The sequence below is a fragment of the Zasmidium cellare genome, assembly GCF_010093935.1.
Source record: "Zasmidium cellare ATCC 36951 unplaced genomic scaffold M409scaffold_6, whole genome shotgun sequence".
Taxonomy (NCBI): domain Eukaryota; kingdom Fungi; phylum Ascomycota; class Dothideomycetes; order Mycosphaerellales; family Mycosphaerellaceae; genus Zasmidium; species Zasmidium cellare.
The window spans coordinates 484,769-501,495 of record NW_022986950.1 but is presented as its reverse complement, the minus strand read 5'-3'; the positions used below and the strand labels follow the sequence as shown (position 1 = coordinate 501,495).

General features: G+C 51.9%; 7 protein-coding genes across 7 annotated transcripts; 2 read left to right on the top strand and 5 right to left on the bottom strand.

The window, feature by feature from the left end:
• Window positions 1-21: 21 nt before the first annotated feature.
• On the bottom strand, window positions 22-1,058 carry M409DRAFT_18907 (uncharacterized protein; the record flags this gene model as incomplete). The annotated part of the gene is made up of 2 exons (XM_033804700.1): window positions 22-556; window positions 610-1,058. The coding sequence occupies 2 exons, from the start codon at window positions 1,056-1,058 to the stop codon at window positions 22-24; spliced, it is 984 nt and encodes a 327-aa protein (XP_033671824.1).
• A 551-nt stretch (window positions 1,059-1,609) lies between these two features.
• M409DRAFT_63954 (uncharacterized protein) lies at window positions 1,610-3,470 on the bottom strand (the record flags this gene model as incomplete). The annotated part of the gene is made up of 5 exons (XM_033815847.1): window positions 1,610-2,063; window positions 2,130-3,114; window positions 3,186-3,238; window positions 3,290-3,342; window positions 3,408-3,470. 5 exons carry the CDS (start codon window positions 3,468-3,470, stop codon window positions 1,610-1,612), a joined length of 1,608 nt encoding a protein of 535 aa, XP_033671823.1.
• A 2,799-nt stretch (window positions 3,471-6,269) lies between these two features.
• M409DRAFT_63953 (uncharacterized protein) lies at window positions 6,270-7,900 on the bottom strand (the record flags this gene model as incomplete). Its single annotated transcript, XM_033815846.1, has 2 exons — window positions 6,270-7,283; window positions 7,340-7,900. 2 exons carry the CDS (start codon window positions 7,898-7,900, stop codon window positions 6,270-6,272), a joined length of 1,575 nt encoding a protein of 524 aa, XP_033671822.1.
• A 662-nt stretch (window positions 7,901-8,562) lies between these two features.
• Window positions 8,563-10,347, bottom strand: M409DRAFT_18903 (glycosyltransferase family 2 protein; the record flags this gene model as incomplete). Its single annotated transcript, XM_033804699.1, has 1 exon — window positions 8,563-10,347. The coding sequence occupies one exon, from the start codon at window positions 10,345-10,347 to the stop codon at window positions 8,563-8,565; it is 1,785 nt and encodes a 594-aa protein (XP_033671821.1).
• A 1,914-nt stretch (window positions 10,348-12,261) lies between these two features.
• On the top strand, window positions 12,262-13,700 carry M409DRAFT_51170 (uncharacterized protein; the record flags this gene model as incomplete). The annotated part of the gene is made up of 2 exons (XM_033811731.1): window positions 12,262-12,374; window positions 12,434-13,700. 2 exons carry the CDS (start codon window positions 12,262-12,264, stop codon window positions 13,698-13,700), a joined length of 1,380 nt encoding a protein of 459 aa, XP_033671820.1.
• A 421-nt stretch (window positions 13,701-14,121) lies between these two features.
• On the top strand, window positions 14,122-15,180 carry M409DRAFT_51169 (glycoside hydrolase family 18 protein; the record flags this gene model as incomplete). Its single annotated transcript, XM_033811730.1, has 1 exon — window positions 14,122-15,180. The coding sequence occupies one exon, from the start codon at window positions 14,122-14,124 to the stop codon at window positions 15,178-15,180; it is 1,059 nt and encodes a 352-aa protein (XP_033671819.1).
• Window positions 15,181-15,430: 250 nt separating this feature from the next.
• On the bottom strand, window positions 15,431-16,502 carry M409DRAFT_18900 (uncharacterized protein; the record flags this gene model as incomplete). The annotated part of the gene is made up of 2 exons (XM_033804698.1): window positions 15,431-16,306; window positions 16,362-16,502. The coding sequence occupies 2 exons, from the start codon at window positions 16,500-16,502 to the stop codon at window positions 15,431-15,433; spliced, it is 1,017 nt and encodes a 338-aa protein (XP_033671818.1).
• Window positions 16,503-16,727: the final 225 nt, after the last annotated feature.

Sequence of the window (16,727 nt, the reverse complement as noted above, 5' to 3'; positions counted from 1 at the left end):
GTCGTTTCTGCCAGCTGGGATCTAGTACTCGTACGTCGTAACGTTGCTGGTGATGTTCCAGTGGACTGGAGAGGCATCTGCGGCAGTCTGCTCGTAATACCAGATAGCACCAGTAGCGTTCGAGCAGCCGCTGATGGCCGGGGAATCAACAGGCACATAGTGGTAGTCCTGAGGACGTCCGAGCACGTGCATGTTGTACCAGACCTCGCTCAACACAGTCCTGCCCGTGTCGTTGGTACGGCTATTCCTACCAGCCGTCGTCTCATTATACCTCGGGCCAGAGCAGCCAAGATAAGGCACAGCTCCATGCTGAGCAGAGAGAGCGTCCTGAATATCGATGAAGTTGTATTGTGTGCTGTTGCTTGGCGTGATGCCGTACTGTTGCAGCCACTGGAAGGTTGGGAACTTCTTGTAGTATCCAATCGTTGTCTCGAAGAAATCAACCACCTCTTCATGCTGCTGATAGTTTGGTCCGTAGCAAGGGATATCGAAGGTGGAAAAGCAGGTTGCGTGCTTGCTGAATTCGTGGCCCCAGAAATCGGCGTTGGGACCCGTTCTTAGGAGTGTCAGTAAAAGCACGATCACGCACTCGGTTGTAGTTGGACTCACTGCGAGATCCAGTACTTGTTCATCCAGGCAAGCAGATCGTATCTGCCTAACTTTTCGACGAATGTGCCGATGTTGCTGCCATTGTACGCAGGTACAAAAGTGCCATTGGGCAGTCCATTGGTCGTGTTTGGCGAAGGGACAGGATCGTACTGCCTCGACAAATCGCAATATTGCGTGTATGAGCCGTTGCAGAAGTCAGGCCACAGACCGTGGAGAGTCCAGGTATTCTCAGGCAGCTCCTTGTCCGCCCAGGTATCCCAGAACTGGGTTGCGAGCAGCAAGCCGCCAAATGTCTCCGTGCAGCAGGTATCAACAGTCTTTGGGTTCGCCTTGGCCGAGCAAGAGAGGTACTGCGGCTGGAGTACGCAGGTATGGTTGTCTGGAGAGATGTTGTAGAGCGCCGCCGAGGCTGAGGCCGCAAAGGCTGCTACAGTCAATGTGCTCTTCATATTGCCCACTTGTATGATGAATGCGTATGTAGAGGAGAGAAGTTCTCAAACCTTTTCGCGACCTTCGTATTATACTCAGATCTAATGATCTACCACCACGTGGGCGACCTCCTCCCACGTGGGAGCGGAGGGATCAAAGATGACTTCTTGGGGCGGTGCCTGCATATTGAGATAACCTCGTGCTCTGTGTACCTGCAGCGATAGGCCAAACGAGTTTTCAATTGCGTAGAGTGCTGAAGCCAAGGCGTCTAAATGGCGGCGGGCAGCGTCGTCAAAAGGATCTCCTGCCCCATTCGCTGACGTCGATGTTGATTTTCCGTTGAGCTTCCAAAAACAGGCCATTAACCGAGCCGGCATTGCCTTGGCGACCGAGTAGCCGGTGTGAAACCTTGTCGAGGGTCTTGTCGACTTCACTTGTTGGTTGCGATGTTTACAAGCTCTATCTGAACATCAAGCTGCTAGAAGCAAAGATTGAGACGCCTTGCGATGATTCCAAAATCCGGGTTCATTTAATTTCAGCCATCTTGCAAAGCATTGCCATTATGAAGGTTCTATTTCGACGACGAACGATCACTCGGTAGCTCACAAAGCGGACTGGCCTCAACCTCAGGAATGATACCGATGGCCGATAGTTCATGCCTACCAACATCTTCGCCCCAATCTTGAAGTTCTGGCATTGCTCCAAACTCGCAACCTGCTTCGTGGACGGCTTGCTCATGCACAGCCAACTCGGACAGGAAGTTCTCACTTCCGGCTCTTTTCATCGAATGAGCAGCATCATCCTCTATTACTTCAGAAGTAGTGGCCTGAGCACCTCGGTTCTGTCGCTTTTGGCGCCAGAAGAAGAGCATTAACGCGATTCCAAGCAGCACGATCCCCCCGAGGACGACCCCAGCTATGGCACCAGGCGAGAGTTGTTTAGCAGGCCCTTCATCAGTCCTAGCTTCATCCGTGCTGTTCGAAGCACTAGCCGGTGGCTCAATGTCGATAATCTGGGTGGCAGAGCTGTCGTGTAAGAAGCCCACTGGAGAGATTGAGAAATTGCGGCGCTCGTAGTCTGCAATGATCTACGCTTCTTGCAGAAAGACTCTGCCAAGGATATACTGGCTGTCGTCCGCAGCTCTTTTCAGTGGGAAGTATCGAGATACATTGTTGACCGCCGGAGCGCTGACGTTAAAGTCGAAGGCCGCGTATGGAATCGTTATGGTGATCTGATCCTTCTGATCCTCCGACTCGCTCAGCGAGAATGTAAAAGTTGGGTTCTGCTCGAGAAGTGCAGTGTGTACTGTTTCATCGAGCAAATAGAGCTCGGTATCGTTGTTCCAGGTGAGGTTGAACGCTTGTTCAAAGCGCTGACACACCGCGGGCGGCAACCAAAGATGAGGGACCAGAGAATCGAGAAACATGTATACCCCCTGAGTCAGGAGCGCCGAGCTTCCGTACGTATCGTATGTGATTGAATTCAGCCATACAACCAAGTCTCGAGACTGATCAGCTCCAAACGGCACCTCGAGCGACCGGCCTCCAATCTTCAGCTCGTCAAATCCTCCCAAAGTCAGTGAGACATACGCTGGCGGATCTTGGTAATATGCACCAGCTGAGTACGCCCATGATCGACTTGGGATGCGTGCCTGGTCGACGAGGGATGCCAACAAGCTTGGTACCGACTGATCCATATCCGTGAAGTTCATACCTATTGGACTCAGCGGAAAGAATCCCAGCCAAAAGTCGTTCGTCGCGATTCCAGCTACCAGTTGGTCGGACATCTCCACACTGTCGCCACTGCTGGTGTTAAAGCTCATAGTGTCGAACCCGAAGTATGCATTCCCTTCCAGGCCAAGTTCGGCTTCTGATATCATGAGAAGTTCGAAAAGCCCGCCATTCGCAAGCCGACTTGTCGACCAAGAGCTGGACTCGTTTCTTGCAAACGTATTGCCACGTGAGTAGAAGCATTCGGTCATGTTTGGGTTGGCCAAAGTGCAGCCTTCTTCGAGCACGGCCCATACCTCGGTTGAGGAGGTCGCGGATGTGCCTGGAAGCAGCCTGACTTGTTGAGCTGCTCGGGAGCGAGGCTCGTCATCAGCGGAAGTTGAGCGATGACTCCCATCTCCGGAGCATGAGACTTACCTGGCGAGCCAATATTCAGTAGCACAGTCGACCATTTCCCATCGTTGCCGTCCCTTTAATGGCGTCAGTATGCGTTTCAGTCCTTTTGCGTCGACTCAGTTTACCACTGGCCGCTGGCTGGTATTGACAGAGCCATCAAAGCTTCCGATGTTCGACACTGAGGTCTACAAGCACCAGCTGAAGATCGCAAGAGGTGAAGCCTCTGGTTGTTCCACGACATACTGGGCCAAAATTCCGTGGAAGGCGCAGCATTGCAAGAGGCCGGTCACACAACTTACGCCCCATGTTTCGAGTTGCAGATTGGCCTCCCAATCACGCACTACAGCTACGGAAGCAGGCAGCATGCTATTTACGACGTGGTACAACATACGCTGCCTTGCCAGGCCATGTCTTCAGCTCATAGTTGATCTGGACCTTCAATCTTCTTTTCAGCAACTTTGGAATCAAGCTGAACAGAACAATCAACCATGAACATGCAATCTTGTTGCAACATCATGTTCAGACAGATTATTTTGGTGCTCTTGACAGCCTGCAACATCTTTGCTATAGCAAGCTGTACGTCGAGCAATGTCTTCATCTAGCAGCGACTAATGCCGGTAGCCTTTCCCAACTCTACGCTGCCTTCCAAGACCTCAATCGGCGTAAATACCACTGCTAGATACACTAGAACTACGCCACCACCCTCCTTCAACTCAGAAAATGCGTGCGGTGCGTGCGGTGCTGGACTTCTCAAGATATCGACTTGGCAATGGTCGCAATGGATATTTCCCCACACTGTTGGTAGGCTTTAATGTGAGGCTTTGATTGAGGCATCAGCTGAATGTAGGGCAGGGAAGGTCTTTGTGGTCATCGATGAAGCGAACAATGTCACTCGGACCAGCACTTCGCTAGAAACAGTCGCTATTACAGCCGGAAAAGAGACGCTCTCAGCAACAGACTGGATCAAGAATGGGACATTTAGTTTGGGCAGTCGTCGCACGGCAACAATGACACATGTGATTGATGGATCTACCACGCTGTTAGTAGCCTGTTGGCCGATAATCTTAAACCCGAGGAGATGACTGACCCTCTCAGGGCTTATCCTTCTCGGCTGGTTCGGATAGATTCAGCCCAGCTCACATGGAATGGACAGATTGAGATGCTTCAAGGCAATTCTACGCAGTGCCTGGACGCGAAGACGATTGGTAGTTTCACCATGACCACAGCCTTGCCAAGCCTTGCACCGCAAGATCTCGACCCTCAAGACACCCTGGGCGAGTACTATAGTGCAATCGATTGGAAAGGCGAGCATATACTCGGGCCAGACGAAGTTGGGACCTACTTTGGTCCTACAGCAAGTGCGGTGTACAGCTCGTGTACGGGCGAGGGCGTTCTTCCTGCCTCTTGGGCAACGAGTGCTTTGTTCCTTCTGGAGACTTCGACGCAGCGGATCAATGCTCAAGTCAAGGCTACTTCATCTTTGGCAGCTCCCATACCGACGAACTCTATACCAGCGCCGGTACAGCCCAACGAGGCCTCTACTACTGCACAACCGCTAGAAACAGGCTCTGGGGTCAACGAAGCTACCGTATTAGTCAGTGCAACAGCTGCCAACTCAATGGTCACTTCTCATATCACAATCTCCTTCACGCATCCAGGCACAGTGGCCTCGTGGGCGGAGGCCGCTCAGAATTTACTATCCACGCATGTCACGATATCGACGCCAGATGCCACTCCTACTACCAGTACAGTGGACGGAGATGCTGTTGCCGATGTAATTGCATCGATCTTGGGCATGAGCAAGACAAAGCCAGTAGTGGAGCCCAGCCATGAGCAATCTGACACGCATCCGATTTCTCCCACGCAATCGATGGAGGATCCCAGAGAGACGAACAACCCAGCCTACCTCTCAGCCCTCACGTCCTCTGCGAGCGCAGGTGATATCACTCATACCGAGGACACGATCCCTCAGACCCAAACCAATCCTTCCAAGCCTCACACATCAATTACCGCAACAGCACCAACGACGGATATTGAAAAGTCGCAAACAACCAGCGACGGGTCGTTTTTGTCTGAGGGCCATGAGACATTCGAAACAACTGCCCTCAGCGCCGCTCCCTCAGACAAGTATCACGGTTCCACATCGCGAGCCGCTGAAGCAACTGCCATCGCTGGCGGCGACTCGCAAATGGCGACACAATCCGAAGCTACTCCTTCCCCCGACGTATCGACAGAGGACAGTGACACCAACGTGCCATCTCCGTCTTCTACAAATTCTGGAAACCCACATACCGATGATAGGGCGTCGACGCTACCTGGTAGCGCTACTCCTCCAATACCATCTGCGTCGAGCTCAGTTCTGACGATGCAGAACGATATGCCTACGGACTCTACAAGCGGCACCTCGGCGACTGTATCATCATCAGCACCAATACAGTCGGATTTATCTCCAAGATCTGAACGTCGAGTCAACATAACAGTCGTACTGCTGTTAGCTTTCTTTACTGCAAGTGTGTGGGCCACACTTTGAATGTACTCTATCCGTGCGGCAAGTTTTCGATTTCTTGTTTTAATTCACACATGAGCGCAACATAATAGCCAGGATCTGAGGTCGTGTGCCGTGTTACACAATAGTCATAGATCGTATCAGACGTTTACCCCTTTTCCCGTCCCCAGGGCCACTCAAGGGTCACTCCTGACTCATTGAATTGAGAACTCCGTCCCTTCCACCGTCCTTTTGGGTGCTCTGTGTTTTCAGAACCTCATTCAGGGTGAAATCAGCGAGCCCAGATTATTCAGGGAACAGTTCGATGCTTTTGGGCCCCTATCGTGGGAATCTTTGCCGGCGAAGTTGGTGGCTTCATCTAACAGTACTGTCCATCCACTAGAAGCACTCTTTTAGCGGCGTAGGATCAGAGCCAACATTCTTTCAATTCAAGCTCCAAACACTGTCCAAGAACATTTTATCTCGCTCAGAGGTGTCACTGCCCTTATGGCTGTACTACCATTCGCCAAACGCCTGAACAGATCTCTATCAGTATGATATCCGTAACCAGCTAGTCAATCTAAAAAAGCTACGAGGCAAACTACATGTCATCTCCAATATTACCCCTGACGGCTACCGCAATAGGTTTTCACAACCTCTAATAACTTCACCCTCTTCTGCCTTTGCTCAAAAACTTGGCCATGGTCCGTGCTGTCAAACCAGAGAACTTCCAATCCGTCGCCGGTCCAGGGACGATCCTGCCATGCTTTCCGGTCGGCATTATCTGCTTCCTTACTAGAATGGCCGGGCTCTTCGCCGTCCGGAGGAACGTTGGCGCTGGCGACTATGCCTCTCATGAGGTAGTTGGCCACCGCTTCCGTGTTCACAATGAGATCTCTCCCACTGAGACTGACGCTCACCCGCATTCCACCTTGTACGAGTGGCATCAAGTCTTCAAGCCAAAGCACGTTCTCTGACCAGAAGAAGCGTCGCCCAAGGGTGTGCGCCACACCGGGGTCGAGGGAGGCGAAGTACCAAAGCTGATATTCATTCGCATGGATGGGCTTGCGCACCGTGAAGTTGTATGCCACGTCGGGATGTTGTAGCAAGAAGCAGACGGGATCAATGAACAAAACAGAGTCGATCCTCTCGCGCACCTTAGCGTCGTGTAGCATGTGCGATGTGATGATGCTGCCGTAACTATGCGAGACGACAACGCATTTGGTGTAGCCGTGGTGTTCCAGGATCGTGGCGATCTCGCGACAAATTTCATGTCTTCCCAGGGCAGGGTATGTGATGCGGAAGCTGATGGGCATGAGTTCGATAGCGAGAATGCCGACTTGGCCTTCTTTATCTTCGCCGTCATCCACGTGCTTGTAGAGCTCGCGAAGGAAGTTGACGTATGGGTACAGTCCAATGCCTATGCCGTGAACGAAGATAACAGGCAGTCGAGTCTTCGAGGTGTGGCGACGACACCAGTACGTGGTGTGCTTAGCTGGTGAGCGCCTTTTCGCAGTGAGCGCTACCGGTCGGAATGGGAAGAGTGAGAAGAAACTGCCCAACGGTTGTCGATGGAAATGGTAGCCGTTATAGACCAGGCGCACATAGGCGAGCAGATCGACAAAGCCAACGCACTTAGAAGAAGTCAGTGACTCAGGAGAGGCCTTGGATCAACGGGAAGTATACGAACACAGTACCAGGTCAAACTCCTGTAGCACGTCTTAATCGGATCCAGGGTCAAGCGCGAGGGTGTCGCTTTGCCCATGCCCAGGGGAAACTTCCTCCCCAACAGCCTTTCGAAGTCCACCGTGTATTCTTCCAGCTCCTGCGCACTTTCAGAGTCGTCGGCTATCCTACCCTCGAAGAAGGCCCAGGCCAACCAGCTTTTGACACCATCACGCCCAATATCTTTAATATTCGCGCCTTTGAACCAGAGACAGATATCATACTCGAGGTCGGAGGAGCTACTCCCGGTCATGGAGCGTCTGAAGAGCTCCTTTCTTTCTGCCCTTGAGCGCATTGGCGGGTGCACTGCGTCTCTCTGGAGGTAGAGGAAGTACGGGAGCTGGAAGGCAAAACAGAATATCGTTTCCATCTCCAGCCAGATTCTGAGTGGAGTAGGTAGGTGCCATGACTTCGAGACCAGCAGAACATCATAAGCAGTATATATGACGCTGAGAGGCGGAATGGTTTGCAGGAGAAAGATGCAGGCGCGGATGAAGGCGTACTCCGCTGGCGTGTGATTGATCATCTGGCTGACATGGGCGCAGGAGGAGATAGATGACGAGGATGGTAGTTAGCGACCAGTGCGTAACAATTCCGGAGCTGAGTGTATCTCTACGTTGCCATTGCGGACTCCTTACCATGAGAGCAAGTCGACACATTGATGTTATGCATGAACCCGATGACGACAGGCTACCTCAGGCCTGCTTACACCGAGCATGTGAAGAAGAATGTGGCGGGTACATCTGAAGGGGTGGATGTAGATATTGAGAAAGACGTTGAGGAAGGTGTGTTTGATGGGATTTGCTCAGCAGCATGCCCTGGTTGGGCCCAACTACATTCAGTGGTAAATGTGGCGAACGTGGAGCTCTCGGTCTTCAACAGACCCAATACACTGACAACGCAACCCACTCAACCACCTTAGGTCGCTTATCTGTTGCTTAGCAGAGGGTTGGGCTAGACGATAGATAAGTCTCAGGTTCAAGCACCTCGGTGATATATATAAAGATACGGTAACGCCAACGAATGCTTGTGTCGTGAATCCTCGGAGCAAAGTCCGCTGTTCGGGGCAACGGGGCAACATCCGGCTGTGTACTTGCATGTGATGCTTTCAACAGCACCGAGCAGAAGTCCCTCACACATGCTTGCGTGTCGAGCGACATTACGCTCGTCGAATTCTTGAGGCCCACATCATGCTTCCGTATCCGGCTTCTCTTGGCCCCCTTCATCAGCTAGGCGCTGCCTTTCCTCTGCCACAGTTCCCTGTCGTTTCAATGGTGATGCCACTGGCCTCTGTCCTCCAGTTGTCGCTGGATTCGGCGCCCCTGGCGCGGCAGCAGTCACTCCGCTCATTCCCCAGACCTGACTTCCGAGATTTTTCGCCACGAGGCTGAAGACCGCAACACTCATGAACGGGCTGACGCATCGATTGATACAGAAGCCGCAAAGTAGCTTGACCCAATTTTTCCTTAAGTGGGCGTTGAGAAAGCATACTGCGAAAGCGAACCAGAAACTTGGAAGGAAGGATACGGCCAGCAGCGGCGCCAATGCGACGATGCTGAAATCGCTGGCGACGCCGTATAGAAAAAGCCCAGTGTTGAATACACGGTAGTATACCATCGTCAGCCTTGTGATCTCGATCAGAGCCGCGATACGAGTTATGAGAATCATGTTCTCGCCCGCAAAGTAGAAGTAGTTGTTGAAGTAGGCATTGCTGCCCCATCTGCGTCGTTGGCTCAGGTAGTGTTGCAGGCTCTGTGGTGCTACTGTCTCTGATCCAGCTTCGGGAACGAAAAGCGTGTGCAAGTGCTTTCCCTGCGACAGCATCGAATATGTCAAACGGCGGTCGGTTCCCAGATATTGCACTTGATGACGCAGCACAGGAAAGGCTGTCACTGGTTTGGCATATTTCTGAATTGCACCAGCCATCTCTGGGCGCACGACGATCATGGTGATACATCCTGGGAGGCATGTGACTTTTCCAACGAAATGCTCTGCTCCACGCCGCACGATCTGCCCGAAAGAGTACTGAAATTGCTGATAGAGATTCCAGACCGACCATTCGAGCCCAGGCTCGTATTCGACAAATACGAAGCCGCAGGCAGCGATAGACCTTGGATTAGCCAAACAGGCGTCGGCCAATCTGGCCAGTGCGCCTTGGTGGATCGTGGAATCCGCATCGGTACAGAAAACGAGGTCGAATGTGTTGAAGTTGGGCTCTTCAGTAAGTTGCGGCAAGATCTCCGACCACAGCTTCTCTCGTAAACCAACGATGCTTGGATCAATGTTCGAGCGCGGATAGTTAAAGAGATCGTGACAGAGAATGAGCGAGTCCTTTTTGCCTGCGTTGGGGCACTTGTCAATGCAAAGCGTTGGAATGTTGTCCACAAATCCCGCAACGATCTTCAGGGTGCCAATTTTCCACTTCAGGGAGACGTACTTCCATTCAAATGATGCGACCACTCTCGTCATATGGTCTTTGATTGGACGTGGCTTCCCATCAAGTATGATGCACATTACTTGGCGATGTTGCTCCATGCCATTGTCTCGAAGGGAGAAGAGGGTTTTCACGATTTGCTCTTCTGATTCCGAATATGCCGGGATAAGGCTCAGGATCCATGATGCTCTTTTCGCAGGAGCGGTAACAATTCGTCGTTTGATGGCGTAATAGATTCGACAGAATATCTGGATCCAGACAGACAAGAAGTCTTTGCTCTTGAAAAATAGGATCGCGCAGAGTACCCATACCCCTGAGTAGCCCACGGCGCTCAAGATTATGCAGACTGCGTTCAGGGAGAAGACGATGCTCCCGAAAACCAGTCTCTGGTGTAGAAGTTCTCGCTTCGTCAAATTTCTTTTGGGGTTGATTGGTCCTTCGTCTTCAACATCGCCACCCTCAAGCTCGATGTCAAAGGGTTGCTCTCCAGGAGATTGCACCACCGGCAATGAAGGCACAGAGATGCTGCGAACTTTCATGGCAGGTAGACTCCATGCACGGGTTCTTTGAGTATGTGAGCTCCAAGATCTTCGTCGCTCGTTAGTGGGTAATGATACTCGGTCGGACTTGTTGTGCCAGACCAAAGCCTCGAGGGATACATCGGTGCTTTTGCTCTGGCTAAATGAAGCACTGTTCCCACATATAGATTGGCAAGTCCGTTCATTGTAGAACGTCGTTGATCGCTTGTGGAAAGCCGCGTCTGGCGGGCTCACGGATACTCGGGCGCTGGTTTGAGGCACTCTGATAAGGGGCTGGGGGCAAGCATGAACGTATTCGTCAGGATCCTCAGACGTTCCGGTCTCCGGGTTTGATACCACGCTTGCTTCGTTGTCTGACTGGATCAAGGTCGATCTCAGGAGGTGTGAAAAGTCGATATTTCTATCCGGCTCGCGTGAGAAGCGCATAAGAGGATCGATCGAACATCAAGATGTCAATGTTAGTCAAGGCAACTTGTCCGGGAAGCGGTAGTCGACTGCAACAGATCTCGACACAGTTGTTCGGGCCAGTCGCACAACTCGCATGTGGATAGGTCGTACAAATCTGCAAGTTGCCATGCCAGGTCGCTTCGAGAGGAATGCAACAAATTCTGTCAAAGATATTATCCTTACATTGCCGTTGTACCCGATCCTCTTCGAAGAATCCAACCAGCAGAATCCAACGTCGATCACAAAGAGATGAAGAAGACCAAGCAAGAATGTCAAGTGTCAAAGCATTCGAGAGAGCTCGTGGAGCAGTCATCAACGACCCAACGTCTCGGCGTCCGAGTGAATGCAATCCCTGCGTCTCACTTTCGAAATAGCTTCCGGTTGATCACGAAGAACACCCTTGAAATCGACGGCTTTCTGGGCTTCGCAAACGACAGAATGAATTGGATCACGGTCACAAGAGGCAAAAGACTTTGTTGTTGCTCTGCGAATATAGAAAGGGATAGACGCGGACCCGGTGGCGGGGGCCTGGTAGACGCGATTTAGCCGCCGGCTGCTCCGAGATTGGGATCCGCGAAGGACTTCCATACTGCCCAGGATTTGCCAACCTCCCCAAGACAAGCTCCACAATGCTGCTCAGGTCCAATCCACTCCATCGATAGCAAAGAAGTCATCTTCTGTAGCACTGATGTGCCTTACAGCCTCGACATGCCAACAAAGCAACGGCATTTGGCTCGCCGGGGCGACCCGCCCTTACCAGGCGGCGATACTCTCGACGATTCATTGAGACTGCCGCATTCGAACCCGGGGTAGCGAACGAGAGAAGCTGTGACTACTGGCATTGGCAAGCACGGATCGTGTATCATGCTTGTTGGGCCTGAAATTGTGGCCAGGTCGAAAGGAGAGATGCTCATTGCCGATCTACTGGCCAGATAGACTCCCTACGATGTTCACATTGCAGGATGTGCGCTGGACAAATGGTAACCCCATTGCCATTGCTATCTCGATGGTCAGGAGCCCAGCGACCTGGAACCTCTCTCGCCTGCGTGCATTCTTTCATCTCTTCCAAGGGGACGAGTACCTAGATCATGACGACAACCTACCTCGGGTAATCTCTTTCGTAAAGGCGATGAGGAGTCCTTGTTGTCCTCTCAACACTCCTCTTGCTTTCTCTGCTTGCGCCTACGTCGACTCTCATTGTGCACGCTTTCAGCATCCTCTTCTGCACCGCTCCTGGACGGTGTCGCTGGTCTGGATCGCAACGATGATCTACAGGCTTCGGCAGCCTTTGTGCTCCATGGCAGCACCGAGAACAGTGTTAGCTGGAGGCAACAAGATCAAGCGGAGGCATTTAAGACGTAGGTAGTGGCGTTGTGGGCCAGGGAAATCGGTCGGTGAAGCCATCATATCGAAGGCTCATCATTTCCACGAGCTACTCGTTCTCCAGCATTTACAATGATGTCCGTTATGGCTGCGCCCGTGATGGTGCCCCATGTCGAGACTGACGAAGAGATCGGTGCCCCAAAGATGTTTGGCGAACGACGACGATCTTCTGCTCTAGACATGAGTCTGATGACAGTGTAAGAACCCTGATCTTAGTACCACCTTGGATGTTCAGCAACAAGCTCACATTGTACAGCGATCCTGCACTCGAGGAGGGGTATGAAGTCGTCGAACAACATGCCGGGGAGGTCAATCTCAAAGCCTTCGAAGCCAATCAAGCCATCAAGAGAGTCATCCACACATCTCCATCGGACGAGTCCCCTCGTATGTGCATTGTTGGCGTTGGCTACGTCGGCGAGATCCTGCTCAAGGAGTTTGGTTCAGTCTTTCCGTCGATCGGCTTCGACATCTCGGACTCGAGGCTTGAAGATATCAAGCCGGACTTCGTGTCCCTGAAAAACGTCCGCCTCACTTCAGACCCATCTATTATGAAAGAGGCGACACATTTCTGCATCTCCGTACCAACCCTTCTCCGGGACGACAAGTCAGTCAACACCGACCACTTGGTTCGTGCTATCGCTATGGTCACCGCCAACGCCCGCCCGGGGTCCACCATTGTCATTGAGTCCAGCGTCTCTGTCGGCATGACCCGTGCGCTGTTGGGACCATTTGCCAACAAGTTCCACTGTGGCATGTCTCCAGAACGTGTGGATCCTGGTCGCACCTTACCCGCCGCTCACGACATACCTAAGATCATATCGGCCCTATCGGAGGCTGCCTTGCTCAGCATGCATAAGGTCTACTCGCAAACATTCAAAACTGTGGTGCCCGTGTCGAAGCCAGAGGTGGCAGAAATGACCAAGCTCTTCGAGAATTGCTATCGTATGATCAACATTGCATACGTCAATGAAGTCGCCGACGCTTGCCACAAGCAATCCATCGATGTCGATGAAGTTGTGTCCGCAGCTAGTACCAAGCCATTTGGGTTCCAGTCGTTCCAGCCTGGACTCGGTGTCGGTGGCCACTGCATCCCCATCAATCCATTCTACCTCATGGCCAACAACGATCTTCCCCTGTTACGCAGTGCAACCGAGGCAACTTGGACTCGACCTCAATTGGCTGCCGCTGAGTTTATGGCCAACTGCAAAGACCGTCTCGGGGGAAGGGCACCCCGTGTACTTGTAATTGGCGTTGGCTTCAAGCCTGGTCAACGAGTGATCGATTGCTCTCCAGGTGTTGCCTTCGCCAAGGAACTACAGGACCGAGGATGCCAGGAACTAGTCTTCTATGACCCTCTTGTCGAGCAGAGTCAACTCCCCTGGATCAGCAAACTTGACGAGGACGACTACAACTCTGAGAATGTAGACAAAAGCTTTGATGCGATCGCAGTGTGCATCAAGCAGGAGAAGGTGGACTGGTTGGTTCTGAAGAACCTATTTAATACAGCTGTGCAGTACTATTAAACAAGAGTCATAGTTTATGGGATATGTGTTTTTCTTCTTTGCGGGTTGTGATTAGTCTCATCTACAGAAAGCTTTCAATTCATGTGCCAATTGCAGTATCTTATATGTGTTGTAGTTGATGACGCAGAGACAACTGCGTCTTCAAACAACCACCTCGATCCAGCATTCCACAGAAGCTTCGTGTTGTACCTTGAGAGTCGGAAGAATTTCTTGACAACACGCCTTGACAACAGCTTTGTCATTCGGGAATTTCTGGCGTATGAAACTTGCCACATGTTCTCGATCTGGTCTTCCCTTCCTCTCTATTGCGACTTTATTAGTACTCGTTGTGGGTGCATCCTGCCCAGTTGAAGATACGCTCCCGGCCGTGCTCATTCTTGATTTGACTTCGAGGCTCCAAATGATGCATGCGAATTCCATGATGTCGATTTCCGCTATCTCATCCCTCGGATCAGCGACTACATCACTAGCAATCCACCCATCTTCAGCTCTAACTCACGAAAGAAATGGAAGCACCACATACTCTTTCAACCCAGCGTCTCAGACCAACATTGCAGTCTACTGGGGCGCAAGTCCCGCAACGACCTCAGACAGCTTACTAGCTCTATGTCAACACCCCAACGTAGACATCGTTATTCTCGCCTTCCTAGGAACCTATTTCGGCCCAGGGGGCTATCCATCCCTCAAGATTGGTGGCTCGTCATGTCGGGCTGCGACCCCTGAGCAGCAAGCCATTGCCCCTGGTTTGGTAGACTGCACAGCAATCGCTCCATCAATCGCAGAATGCCAACAAGCCAGCAAACCTGTTCTTTTAAGCTTGGGTGGCTCCTCGATTACATCGTCCTTCGAGTCGGATGAGCAAGCGAAAGAGTTCTCGTCCACCCTGTGGGCACTTTTTGGAGCAGACACTGCGAACGAAACAACTCGATCAATCCGCCCTTTCGGCCCAAACATCGTTCTCGATGGATTCGATCTGGATGCTGAGAGCGATATGCCGCAGCATTACCTTGCCTTCACGCAAGCTTTACGAGCGAAATATTCAAAGGACCCAGGAAAAGCTTACTACATTTCCGGCTCTCCTCACTGCCCTATCCCAGATACTAGTCTTCCCCTGGAGGCTATGCTGCTCTTGGACTGGGTGTGGCCGCGGTTCTACAACGCAAAGAAGTGCAACGCAAACAGCAAAGGGTTCCTGAACTCGGTATCAGACTGGTCGGTGCAGCTGAAGACCAATGGGACCACGAGGCCAAGGCTGTATCCCGGCGTTGCCGTTTCGAATCTGACTGGAAGTGGAAGCGTACGAGCAACGGACTTGCACAAGCATGTGAATGGCATTGACATTTCGAAAATGGGCAATTTCGGCGGCTTGATGCTTTGGGATGGGAGTCTGGCGCTTTTCGAGGGTACTGACAGGATGAATTATTTGGACTATGCGAGAAATGCGCTTGTGAAGCTTCAAGACACTGTGAGGACAGATTAATCTGTTCGTACCAGCCTGTGCTGACGAAATGTTCAAGAGCTATGCCAACCGAGCGTCTAGGAAAGAAACAGCTGCTGCAAAGTGGACCGTTGCAGCAGTTCTGGTCTTGAGCATACTTTTACATGTGTGTGGACGGAGATGATGGATTAATATCAATGACCATTTTGTCTGCTTTTTGACCTAACGTTCCTACCGCCAAACTTACTGTCTCTTCGCTCAGAATACAACTACCAGACAATCTCCCAAGCCCCTATTTCCCAGCCCTCAACCCACTCCAATCCCCATTAATATGATTCTGATGCCATCTATACTCCCCACCCGCCTCTCTAACAAGCCTCTCCACAGCCTGTACACCAGTCTCCGGCTTCCTACCCAAAAGCACCTCCAGCGCCGGATCAATGACCTCCGCGTCCCCCTTACAAACACCCTCCACAAAGACCAGTCTCGCCTGGAACCAGGGCGTACCCTTTCCTCCGATGTCACCATCTGCCGAGGTAGCGATCCAGTCTTGCGGGGAGAGGTATTCGATGGGGAGTTTTGGCTTGCTGGGACGTGCCTTGTCGATGGCGGCGACGAGGTCGACCATGGAGTCTGTGGATTGCGAGGTTAGGAGGACGATCTTCTTTTCCGTCTTGGGCGTGATGCTCGGGAAGGCCCCAAACCCCTTAACCAACAACGTCGCCATCCCCTCGCCCAATTCATCCCTCGTCGTAAACGCAATCTGTCCCCTCTCAACCGGCGGATCCACATCCGGAAACAAAACCCTCTCACTCTCGGGGTACCAGTTCAAAAACAGCGGAAACGCATCACTGTAGATGCCCGCCCTGAGATTCACAAATTCCAATCCAGACTGCGCGAGCAACCTCTCCGTCTCGTAGTGGGCCTGCTGGAAACCGATTTTGGAGGAATCCGTCCAGCCGCCGAAGGCCAGCGAGACATACCAGACTCGCCCGACGCCGTTCTTCTTCGCGGCTTCGATCACGTTGAGATGTTCGCGGTTGCGGGTTGTGTTGTCGCGTTCGGAGGAGGACATGAATAATAACTCCTTGACGTTCTTGAACGCTGAGTCGAGAGTTGAGGGGTCTTTGTAGTCTGCGACACGGAAGTGTAGACCTCGAGATTCGTACTGGATGGCATGGTTAGCACTGTCGTAAGGGGATGAATTGACAGAGTTGACTTACTTTGGACCGATTGCTGTCGGATCTTGAGGTCGCAATTATCTTCGAAGGGTCGATTTTGTGGACATTGAGCATGTCTTCGAGGATCTTTGCTCCTAGTCCGCCGGTAACGCCAGTCAGAAGGAAGGGGGTTTGAGAAGTCATGATGGTCGATTGGTGGCGATGGCGATCGTTGTAGATGGGACTTTGAGGTGATTGTGACGTCTTTTTGTGCTGTCCTCCATCTCGTCGACTACTAATATCCTTATATCTCTTAGCCATCAACCGACAGACGATACCATTAGAATTACTGTACAAGGAAGAAAATATGAGCTAAATCCAAATAGGAAATAGGTGACCTTCTGCTGCAATGAGGAAAGCGCGACCCGA